At 37.4% G+C, this 12,235-nt stretch overlaps 1 protein-coding gene across 4 annotated transcripts in view; it reads right to left on the bottom strand.

Annotated features, from left to right (window-relative positions):
- Window positions 1-12,235, bottom strand: part of sgsm1a (small G protein signaling modulator 1a) — a 45,792-nt gene that overhangs the window by 16,187 nt on the left and 17,370 nt on the right. For 3 of the 4 annotated variants that reach the window (XM_056263832.1, XM_056263831.1, XM_056263834.1), the window contains exons 4-7: window positions 2,587-2,749; window positions 2,137-2,289; window positions 1,949-2,016; window positions 553-698 (exon numbers count right to left, since the gene is read on the bottom strand). In XM_056263832.1, coding sequence (XP_056119807.1) covers window positions 553-698; window positions 1,949-2,016; window positions 2,137-2,289; window positions 2,587-2,749 — 530 coding nt within the window. Of the gene's footprint in view, window positions 1-552; window positions 699-1,948; window positions 2,017-2,127; window positions 2,290-2,586; window positions 2,750-12,235 lie in introns of those variants that run through there. The other variant, XM_056263833.1, reaches the window with a different exon arrangement.

Consider the following 12,235-nt stretch of genomic DNA (forward strand, 5'->3'; position numbering starts at 1 on the left):
AAACTGCTCTTGACTCCTGACATTTTCTTGAGGCACGGTTTGAAACGTCAAGTGAATTTTAATTGGCCTGAACGGCACTTCCATCTTGTTCCATCTTCCATCTAGAAGCTCTCAAATTTCATCAAAAATATCTTAATTTGTGTTCCGGAAATGAACGAAGGTCTTACGGGTTTGGATCGACATGAGGGTGAGTTATTAATGACAGAAATGTCATTTTTGGGTAAACTAACCCTTTAACCTTTGCATAAGTGCAAACAGACAGAAAATATCAATATTTGCATAAGTTATAAGATTAGCTTAAACTCTTGACCCTTTTTAAGAACATACCATTTTAAATATTGCAGCATTTATGAATTCTTGGTGTACAGCACCATAACCCAGAACGCTAAGATCAATTAATTATCCTGCACATAATCATTTTAAAGGTGATGTGTGTAATTTCTGCACCAATAACAGCATCAAACAGAACTGCACATTTACTCAGTAGTCTCGTTAAAGTATTTTAACACACAAAAAAATTCCACACAACTCATTTAGTCACAGGTTACTCACGCAGAGGGCAGGTCTCTTTGTAGGCGAGTCTTGTCGACAGTGGCCACTGTGAATACGATGCCTTTGCACCAACTCATCAGCTGAAGGATCCGTCCAGAAATGATCTGCTGTCTTCATTTTTGTGTACTCTAATGCACAGGGGCCCACTAAAGAAGAAATAAAGTTGAAAACAGATTATCTGCACAATGCCAACAACAAAGGAAAGAAAAAGACAAAATATCTCTGTTCCAAAACCTAGTGAAGTGCCTCCCTTAATAGGAAGCTGATTTGAAAAGTTCCACATACTGTAGGCAGCAACTCTATGTGCTACTCAATGAGCACTCTGCAGGGGAAACTCAAAACTGACTTCAATAGAATTCAATGGTATACTGTTACTAAGCTAATGGCCTGATACTCATATAAGCATAAATTATGTAGCTCAAACAAATATTGGGTAAAATAATAAACTTAACTAGTGGATAAAACATTCAAATTAGATAACTATCAACTTTTTTATACTATACTTTACCGTATGAAATATTTCTCTCATCCACCAGCTTCTTGGATTTATGTTTTCCATTGAGCTTGTGAAAAAATTTAGCCGATTACCGATCTCACTAGGATTTAAAACAGAGTAAATGACATTATGTCACCAGATGACCTGTGGCCTTAAAGTGCCCCTATTATGCTTTTTCTGATAATACATTTATTGTGTAATATAGCTGTTTGTGAATGTTAAAGTTGTGCAGTTTCAAAGATCAATGTGCATGATAAATTGAGTTATTGTCTCCCAAAAGAAAGAACAGACTCTGAACTGCTGAAACGAGTCATCAGTAATTCCAGTCTTACTTTCTGCATGAACCTATGTAGGTTTGTATAAAATTTGTACAATGCCAGCATGTGGTCTTTTTTGGCTGTCTGCGAACAACGTCTACTTTGACCCGCCCTCAAGCACTGTAGTTGTAGCTGAGGCCTGGAAGAGTTTGGTTTGTGTTGTTTACATGTTGAGAACACACTGTTCCCTGCACAGGAAAGCAAATCCACTCTGCATCCAATGTGTCACAAATTGATATGTTAAAACCAATGCCATTGTTACGGTTTGTATCACTGTATGTACAAGTGTTGAGAAAGCCTCTGGAGCTGAAATTCAGATATGTTAATGGAAGATTAATTTCTGACAATCAGAGCAGAGTAGGCTCTTGGAGAGGAGGGGTTTAGAGAGACCGAATACTTTATCGAACCGTTTCTGACACTGTGAGAAAAGAGGTGATGCTGCAATGTATATTATGAGAAAATTAAAGTGTTTTTTCTCTTGGAAGCATGTAAACCTATAGTAGTAGACCTCCAAAAAAGGAACCTTTAAAATAGCATAATATGGGCACTTTAAGAATAAGAAAGATTTAAAAAGCAGGTCTACCTAACAAAGAGGCGAGGATAGGGCCATCCACCGGGTCCATTAGGATAGCCTCTTTCTCATAAAACTTACTGAAACAACATTAAAAGCAACTTTAATTTAACATAATGCAATGTGGCAAATTTGATTGTACCTGAAAGAAAACTGGTCAAGCTTGGTTTCTCTTAATATCTCTATCCCACCTCTCTCACCTGCTGTTTTCCACCAGGTACAGCACGATCTTGTCCAGCACTTTCTCAATGAGTGCGGTGTGGATCCACACGTGTCTGACGGCCTGAGGCGAGAAGTTTGGGACCTTGGGCATCTTACGGGTGCTCTCGCTGTATGAGAGGGACTGACTTCGTCTGAAGAAAAAAAAACAGTCAAAATCAAATTCTATGTAGATAGTTGTGCTTTGAAAGGAGCTTTTGTTAACAAGGTGGTAACTATAGCATACTCTTTTCAGGAATGATATTTACTGGTACTTTGCCTGTAGTGGACATATGTTAGTTATATCTATGCGATGCAGAAATCTAAAAACATGCGTAAGAAAGCAAATACATTGCAGGTTTTTAGGTTCCGTACACAATATATGTGTTGTATATATTTTGAGAGAGTCTCAGTTGTGTGTTGTATTGGAAGAGATCAAAGTCTGGTCTCACTTGCTCTCAAAGACCATCTCCAGCTCCTGGGCTTTTCTGCACAGCTCTTCAGCTGGAGGGAAGCTTTTGCCCACTTTGGTGAAGAGCGCAGCTATTTTGTTGCTTCGTAGGAAACCGGCAGCTCTCCGCTTCAACCCATGAAGCACACAGGCTTCAACAGCAGCTACACACAAACACACACAGAGAGAGAGAAAATGGACAATAGCACATTAATGCATCATTTTCCATGAAGAAGAAATAGTATGTTGCCCCAATCCATGAAAGGCTTTTTGCTTATCTGAGCAACAAGAAAATAATAATACTCGTGTACTCTTTCAAAATTATTTTTTTGAAAGAAAATAATCCTTTTATTCAGCAAGGACGCATTAAATTGATCAAAAGTGACAGTGAATACTTTTATAATATTACAAAAGATTACTATTTCAAACAAATCCTAAAAAAAAAAAAAGCACAGTTTCAACAAAGATATTAGGCAGTATTTTTTTCAACATTGATAAGAAGAAATGCTTCTTGAGCACCAAATCAGCATATTAGAATGATTTCTGAAGGATCATGTGACACTGAAGACTGGAGCAATGATGCAAAAAAAAAAAAATCAGCTTTGCCATCACAGAAATAAATTACATTTAAAAATATATGAAATTAGAAAAAAATATTTTAATTTGTAATAATATTTCAAAAGATGACTGCATTTCTATTAAATAAGTGCAGCTTTGGTGAGCATAGGAGACTATCAAAGAAAAAACCAACCCTCAACTTCTGAATGGTAGTGAAACATACTGTAGTACTGTAGTAAATGATAATGTACAGTCAGCTAGTAATTATCACAAAACAATCCCTGAGACCCAGATGCAAAATGGAGGGATTCTGTAGGAAACTAAACGGGTTTATTTTGCGATAAAGACTGGCTGACTATATTATAGCTCTTATACGTCTACTTCCAAATAAATAAATAAAAAGATATAAAATATCAAGTCATTATTTCATGTATGAAAAGCTATACCACAGAATGATTCTGACCAATCAAAACAGGAAAAACAGAAGGTTTTGTTATAGTTTGTGAAAACGTAAATATGTAATTGAAAATGTGAATATGTAATCAAACTAAAACACCCAGACAGAGAGGGACAATGAGATGAAATACAAATATGTGGACCGAGATGCACAGACGAGACACACAGCACTACGTGGCAGTGCCTGCAGAGCTGATATGGAGGCTCTCTCAGGACTAATCTTGTGGATCTGCTTGGATGGGGTCGGGGGAAAGCCTGTGTAGCCATGGAAACCCTCAGTGAGAACTGGGCATGGCTCAGAAACAACATCAGCTGTTTTATCTCTCTGCCTCTTTCCTCATCCTGTTCTTTTCTCTTTTCTTGTCTCCAATGTGTCACTTTTTGTTCTCGGTGACAGTCTCGATATTTGGTTTTACTCATCTGACTCCAGCACTTTATGACTCTCCCCTGTTTATAATCTCTACAATCTCCTTCTGCCTGCATCAGAGTGCCACTTGTTTATCTCGTCTTCTTGCCCAGTATTCGTCTCCTAGTATCTGTTGTGGCAGACTGAAATGCATGAGAGATAAACATGATAAAAACAGGTCTAAAGATCTCTTAATTCAGAAGGATGCACATCGATACAAACACAGTAGCTGCTTTCATCTGATGCTGTATTCATCGCTTCTCTTTGACCACCCTAAATGGATTCATGCCGAAGAGAGAAGACAAATAAAAATGAGCAGGTGAAATGAATGAGCAGTGGACGCACGGACCATCAAACAGGTTCAAAGGTCTCATATGCTGCTACAGACACACACTATCTAATGACAGGATCTTTAGTTGAATCACAATAGCTTTTAATTTCCCATCATGCCATTCAGAACTATGACAGTTTCTAGTAAAAGTAGTTCTTTAGATTCCTTAATTTACCAAAAAGGACAAAAAGCTCCATTAAAGCCACAATATAATAGGTTTGTGTATGGAAAAAACAAAAATGTAAAGTAAATCACTGAAAATCGTTCCCTCAAATCTCTTATGTCTTGTGACTAACTGCATCAAAAACTAATCATTCAAATGTTTAGGGTTGGTAAGATTTTCTTAAAGTTTTTGAGTCTTATGCTCACCAAAGCTGCATCTACTTGATATAAAAAAATATATGTAAAATATAACTATAATTTTAAATAACTGTTTTCTGTTTTAAAATGTAGTTTATTCCTGCGATAGAAAAGTTGAATTTTCAGCATCATTACTCCGGTTTTCAGTGTCACATGATCCTTCAGAAATCATTCTAATATGTGGATTTGGTGCTCAAGAAACATTTATCATCAAATGTTGAAAACAGTTGTGCCGCTTAATTTTGTCTGGAAACTGTGATACAATTCTTTACCGGATCAATTTCTTGATCAATTTAATGCATCCTTGCTGAATAAAAGTATGAATTTTCCAAATAATTATTTTATCTTACAGACCCCAATGCAAATACAAGTGTAAATGATAATTTTAAAATTAAGCAAATCCTTCAGGTGGATATCAATTTAAATGACATTCAATTTCACTCATAAAGTTGAACAAGCTACTTATAAAAACAAAAAGAGCAAGCTGAATTCCTTCCCATCAATGAAAGAAATGAGTGTGAGTGAACCATTCCTTTACGCTTGCTTTCATTTACTTTCTTCTTTGTTGGATTTTCATTTACCTTATACACAATGATTTGTGACTAAAGCTCACTCTAAATGCATGACAGCCTGGATGTAAAGTAGGCCTAAATTATTTTTATTACGACTGATTCTCAATTCAGTCATTTTACTGAGAGAGAGAGAGAGAGAGAGAGAGAGAGAGAGAGAGAGAGAGAGAGAGAGAGAGAGAGAGAGAGAGAGAGAGAGAGAGAGAGAGAGAGAGAGAGAGAGAGAGAGAGAGAGAGAGAGAGAGAGAGAGAGAGAGAGAGAGAGAGAGAGAGAGAAAATGAGAATTATTTCCAGTCAAATAAGTTTCCCAAGCAATATTCAAGCAACAATAAAGCAGCACAACTCATTCTATGTCATAGGAAATGGCAAAGGAAGCAGGCAGTCACCCCGACCCTGATCTCAAACGCTCATTAAAAATGTAATCATACCGCCTGTGCTAATGGTTTCTAATCACACTGTCACAGTGTGAACGGAGTGAAACCTGGATATATATATGATCCCCTCCACTCACACTGACCAGCAATTTACACTGCAACATAATGATATAAAAGCATCTGAGTGACAAAGAGCATGCTTTTAAAGCCACACGTAGATTAGAGATAAAATTAAGAGATGTCTTACAGAATCAATGTACACGTTTGATAATTGTATCCTATATCTGTGACGATAAGAAATGTCATTACGAATTTAACTTATGCGCAAAATTGAAATATTGCATAAAACATTTGTGAATAAAGCACCGTTTCCATCCAGTGAGCCAAAGAGAATATTTTTCTCACTTCCTGATAAACTGGTACCACATATCACTAAGAAAAATGACTGAAGTAGGAGAAGAATCATTTTATATATAATAAATTACTCTACGCAGACGAAACTCAAAGTTATCTAGCTTTCGGAGGCAGATGCCTGCTGTTTGGGAACACAGTCGTGTAAGAACAACCAAAACAGCATTTCATATGCTGTGCAATGAGATCGGCCCGCTGGTTAGTCCAGTTATGCCGCCCCATCACAAAGACACATGACTTTGATGCGTATTCGGTAAATGTGTTTCCATCTTAGTTTATGTGCATGTTTTCTCATCGGATAAAAAGTTTATCCGACTCAATTGAGCACATATGTTTTTTTATGCGCATTTTGCCGTTTCCATTCAGCGCCTTTATGCTATATCCCAAAATACGCATAGAAATAGGTGGATGGGAACATGTTGACATTTCCATCTGCTATGTGTGTAAACATCACTATAATCATGATGGCTAATTACTCCCCCCATGGGCAGCCAGCAAAATCTGGCTACCCTCCATCCTTCTATTATCTGCCAGTACCACACTAGAAGCAGCAGTATTACATCATTACAGTAATAACACACTTGTAATGGAATTCATCCATTGAGGCATAATGATTAGACATTCTTTCCTTTCTCTTCAAGTATTCCGGATTTTTTTTTTTCTGATTTGGTTCAAAAGTGCCCAGAGGAAAATTTGCTCAGAGGTTGCCCTTTCTTAGACCAGGGCATTTATTGGAGTTCATGAAGATTCTTTCATCATTTACTCATCCTCATGTTGTTGCTAAGCTTTTTTCTGCACAGAATACAATAAAAAAGAAAGAATATTTTTCAAGAATATTTTAACTGTTTTTGTCTATACAATGAAAGTCAATAGGACCCAAACAACATTGGACCATATTAACTTTCATGGTATGGACAAAATCCAAAGTGTGAAATGACAGATTTTTCCTTTTTTTTTATAAATATTCCTTTATCAATTCTGTCTCAGATTCCTTAGAAGAAATAAAAAGACACAAATTAGACAGTTGTTGATCCACCAACAGATTATTATTTATTTTTTTAGCTTGAGGAATTTTATGAGAAATGTTTGAGTTTATATTGAAATCTTGCATACGTTGGTACCTTGGCACAGTCTGACACGTTGTTGAGACCTCATCTGAAACTCTGGATGATACACATGTGAAACTACTGGAGTATTTTGGAGTCAGGAAAGAGCTATCAATTTAATCTCATTGCTGTTGTAATATTAAAACGATCTAATTTGGGATGTTTTTCCTATACTTGCCTCTTCAATGACCTCAGCAGAGGTTCAGTGATGTGGCAGGAGACAGTTGAGTGGACTTGAGATGGAGACAGAGCAGGGCAGAAAAAAAAAATCACGATGAATCAGAACTCAGTGAATTGCAGGAACAACCGGCTGAAACCAGCAATGCGCACGTGCCCTATAATCATCTACTGAATCCCACTGCCGCTACAGGCACGTAATAAAACGAGTTAACAAGGCCATTTATCAAAAGGCATTTTTCAAGCTACTTTGATTAGTGTTATTCAGAAACACCACATTGTGGTTAAAAAAAAGTGCCTCCACAAGCGTTTTCTGTGAGCTTTAACTGCAAGGTTTTGTTGCATTTCTACACCAACGAGACACTTTTGAGTGCAATAATTGCTTGGATGCAGAGAGAGAAAAACAGTCTAATTTACAAACATTTCAAACCTGCCAACAGCATTTGACCCCTCATAGAGTTGTGCTGATTCAATTCTACGGAAAGTAATATTGCTGTCAGCAGGGGAGTGCGCAGACATTTTTAGGGGCAGTGGCCCAAACAAAGACAAAGGGCACTAATCACAATACATTATAACTGTACACATACACACTAGTCCTCCAAAATTCTTTGCTATATACTTGAGGGTTTCAAGGAAGTAACTGGATGATCATCTTGTTATTTCCTGTTACAAATATAATAATAAAAGACTGCACATTCTTACAGTCTACATTTTATTCTAGATAACGTTATGATAAACACCATTTATCATCAAGATATTCAATGTGTTAAAAATGTGTCTTAAAAACAGACTGATTTTCTTGTAAACCGCAGAATATAAATGGCATAAGCTTCCAGATCGGGTCAACTTTACTGTATAGAGACTTGTTTGTGTACCCATCACTGCTTGTTTAATCTGCATCAAGCCTAATAGACATCTAAGCAGTGTGTGATTATTTCACTTCAGTATTTTGAAATGCAAAAAAGATTTTTGCATCGCAGTCTTCTGAGTTCAGCGTGGGCCTTGCGGCAAAAATTACCCTTGCCCGAGTTTAGACAAATCATGACTTTAACCGAAGACAATTACTTAAAGGTGAAAAGAAGAAATCGTGACTGCATTAATATTAATTGTCCAGCACTGGTCACTCTGCTAGTCAATTCAAGCTCAATAATCTGCAGAAAAGGATTAAAACACTAACAACAAAACAATTCACAGTTTACTGGAATGTAAAATGAATGTTGACACGCTAGAATTACGGGAGAGCACGGATTCACTAGATGCCTGGTGAGAGCGAGAAATGGAAAGCAGCAGAATAATTACAAAATGTTTCAGCAGCACGGACTCAGCACGGCATCGTTGTTCGCCAGCGAACATTTGGTTTTGTTTCCATAGCACATTAACAAAACATTTTAATGACACGAATAACAATACAATTACAAATTATCATTATTAATAATAATATTATTATATAGGCCTAACAGTCTTAAGGTCCGAACACAGCACAATATTTAGACATCGATGAAGGTCAAATGCAGCTTCAAACAATGACTTTAAAATTAATCTTTTTTAACATTTAACAAGAAAGAAACATTCTTCTCATTTTTTTCACTGTCATTAATGTATGGTCCACAAAAGAAATATTAAGCCAGTAAATTAAGATTATCAGTTATCAGCACTGAGGTAGATTCCGCTCTCGTTGTGTCAGAGAATTAATGTGCTGTGCAGCGTCAGATGCCAAAAGCTCGCTCAGTTTTTGCCTTCACCTTCAGGGAATAATTGACTGTGTGGTCTGAGACTCCTTTACTGCGTAACTCTTGTGCAAAGTTTGCAATTGCATGTGTTATCGACGGGAAATCGCATTTTGAGTGAAATATTTCTATGCAATGTGACATTTTTCTTCATCACCAACTCCATCTTTGCTCGCAGAATGATAGAAAAAGATCCCCCCTCCCCCTCCTCCTCACAGGCTGACGATAGGACGATTATATGACTATGGAGCATATCGCCCAACACTAACCTCGACCCTTGAGGACAAAAAGGCAGTGGCTTGTGCCCTGCAGCCACCTCCCTAACCACGAGAAATAAAAGCGGTTTAGAAAATGTCAAATGCAAATGTGAATAAAGCTGGACAGGACAATACAGCCTTCACCCAACAAGGTGAATATGACCAGAAACTGCATTATTAATGACTACTCATTTATTCTGTTTACGCACCGCTCGATCATTAAACATCATGTTATGGTACCTTGATGTGAATTTGCACAGCAACGGAGAAGGTGTGTGTCAGTGTGTGTGGAAGAGTGATAACTTTATTATGTGGACAGATTTACTGCTCACAAACAGTGGGTAGCACTTACTGCAGCATGCTCGATCACACATTCACTTACTGGTCTATATATGTTGAAATTATCCCTCTATGTTAATCTACACTCAATAAACATGACACTTCTCCTTTTACTCCTACTCTGACATTAATGCACTTTGGCGCTTTCCAAGGCCAGTTAAATGTCGAATGTTCTACCTGGGAATTAGCCAAACCATGTCCGAGTTCTGAAACACAACTGATCCCCAGAGTCTCCCATGGAAATGAAAAATTACATCTCTTTAAAGTGGTCATGAACTGCATTTTGTTATCACTTATAATGTTAGTATGATTTGTTCATAAAAAGTGGTCATAATTTAGAAATAAAAGGCCATTTTCTACCCTGAGTATGATTGGCTAATATCTTTGCATATGAAATAAGTATTACATGTGGAACTCTTGAAATCTTTTACTAAGATTTAACTTTTTACTATTACAGCTGTCAAAATTAACTAATCATGAAAAGTGTTGATTGTAGCACTATATTTAGTATTTAGATCTACTCCCGTTGCATGAAATCAGTGACAAGCATTGTAGCCGATGACAGACAGTCTGTTGAGCGCATGAATACAGTGATCTCGTCATTGCAACTCGATTTCTGCACTCTCACGAATGCTTCCATCATAACTGAAAACACAATGCAAATAAAAGATTTGTTGTGTAGTGTAGACAACGTCATTGATCATAACGGGAGTTTTGGTGAGAGTTCAAAACTCAGTCACTGATAAACTTGCGCTGTGTAATTGACAGATCCAGCGATTATAAATGGAGCCTTTGATCGCTTTCTGTATATAATTTAATCAATTTAAATAACAGATTATTTTCATGCTACTAAGAGAAACAATGTGAAGTTGATCATTTAGTCACTGGCTTAATTTACTGACACATAAACCGCAATAAACAATTATGAGACAAAGAACGTCTGAGAGTACATTAAACATTACATATCAGAAATCACTTATCACAGATTCTGCATTACTGTACGTTCACACCGCCGCCGACTTGAGCTTCCAAAGCGGCCGGAAGTCATTCATTTTCAATGGAAGCTAGCTTTTCTCAGCTGCAAGGAGCGTCAAATCCATCTGCGTTTTGGGCATTTTGAGCGTCAATCAGAAAGTTGAAAGAACTTTATGGTAATGAGCTGTGACGCGGTTCAGCGGCAAGCGATATTTTTTTTCACAGGATGGTAGGGGAAGACTCATGAATATTCATTAGGGAACTCATCCCTGATTGGTCTGATGACCTACCCCCTAACCCCGCCCCTAAACCTACCAGTCACTGGGGTTAAGACCAATCAGGGATGAGTTCCCTAATGAATATTCATGAGTCTTCCGCTACCATCCTGTGAAAAAAAATATCGCCAGCGGCAAGCAGCGGCAAAACGCCAGCAACCAATCGGAATATAGACGTCCTTCGCGCTGGCTGATTCCGGAGAAACATACAATGTAAACTTTCGTTCCTACCAAAACATTAGTTCCGAGAAAATGGAAGAGATGCTAATAATCGCCGTTGCTGGGTTTCCTACAGGTTTCCTATCATTTATGACATGACGTTGTTTGCTTATGGGGACCGCATGAGCGCAACTTTTATTTGAAATATTTACGAACGCTAGTTTTAAAGCGGGAATGCAATTCATTTGCTCACGATGACACCGATTTGACGCAAATAATAATAATAATAGCTAGCTATTCTTTTTTTCCCAAACAAATGTGACCAAAACGGTTATAAAAATGCTGTCATTATAAAAGGTTTCTTCAATGTATTGCTTGTTTTTTTTTCTGTTTATTACATTTCATGTTGTGACACTTCTATTCTTCCTGCAACGTCAGAGCGTTCAAAGCGTCCAAAGCGTCAACAAGCTTCCCCGTACTTTTTGACAAGCGTCCTTGACAGGGCGGCCAGAGCTTCTTTGACGCTCAAGTCGGCGGCGGTGTGAACGTACAGTTAGAATTAACACCTTTACTTACATGTTGTGGGATTACTGTACGGTTCATATCTTACAGTAAAAGTATTTTTGCAAAGGCTGTGCTGAAATTGCGACTGATTTACCAAAGAACTCACAGTGAAATGTACCGAACAAACAAATAATGCTCTACTGAGACATTCACATAGCTAGTTGAAAATAAATAACCACTTTCCTAGCGGGAAATTAGGATCCTTTGGATCTCTCCTTCTCATCTCACAAACATGCCAGTGGGCTGGGACAAAGATGCGATGATGTAGAAGTAGGCATTGCTCTGATTCTGCAAAGGAGGTCTTTCGTCACACTATTATGGCATAATGTGAAAGAATCCGATACGAGTTATTTTCAGAGCTTGGATTCAATAAAAGCTATTGTTGGACTAACAAGCAAGATTTGAGTTCTGAAACTTATAGGAAGTTTTTATAGTACAATGACCTCTTACATGACAAAAGATCAAGGAAAATTTGATTTCTCAATTCATGACCCCTTTAACATCTCAACTGTTTCTCCTTGAAATGATTGAACGTAAGATTAAATGGAGAGTAAATGGATAGACATTTTTGGAGAAAACCCCAATAATCTAACATGCATCTTAGT

The sequence above is a fragment of the Rhinichthys klamathensis genome, unplaced genomic scaffold (genome assembly GCF_029890125.1).
Source record: "Rhinichthys klamathensis goyatoka isolate OS25496 unplaced genomic scaffold, OSU_Roscu_1.1 h1tg000210l_1, whole genome shotgun sequence".
Classification (NCBI taxonomy): domain Eukaryota; kingdom Metazoa; phylum Chordata; class Actinopteri; order Cypriniformes; family Leuciscidae; genus Rhinichthys; species Rhinichthys klamathensis.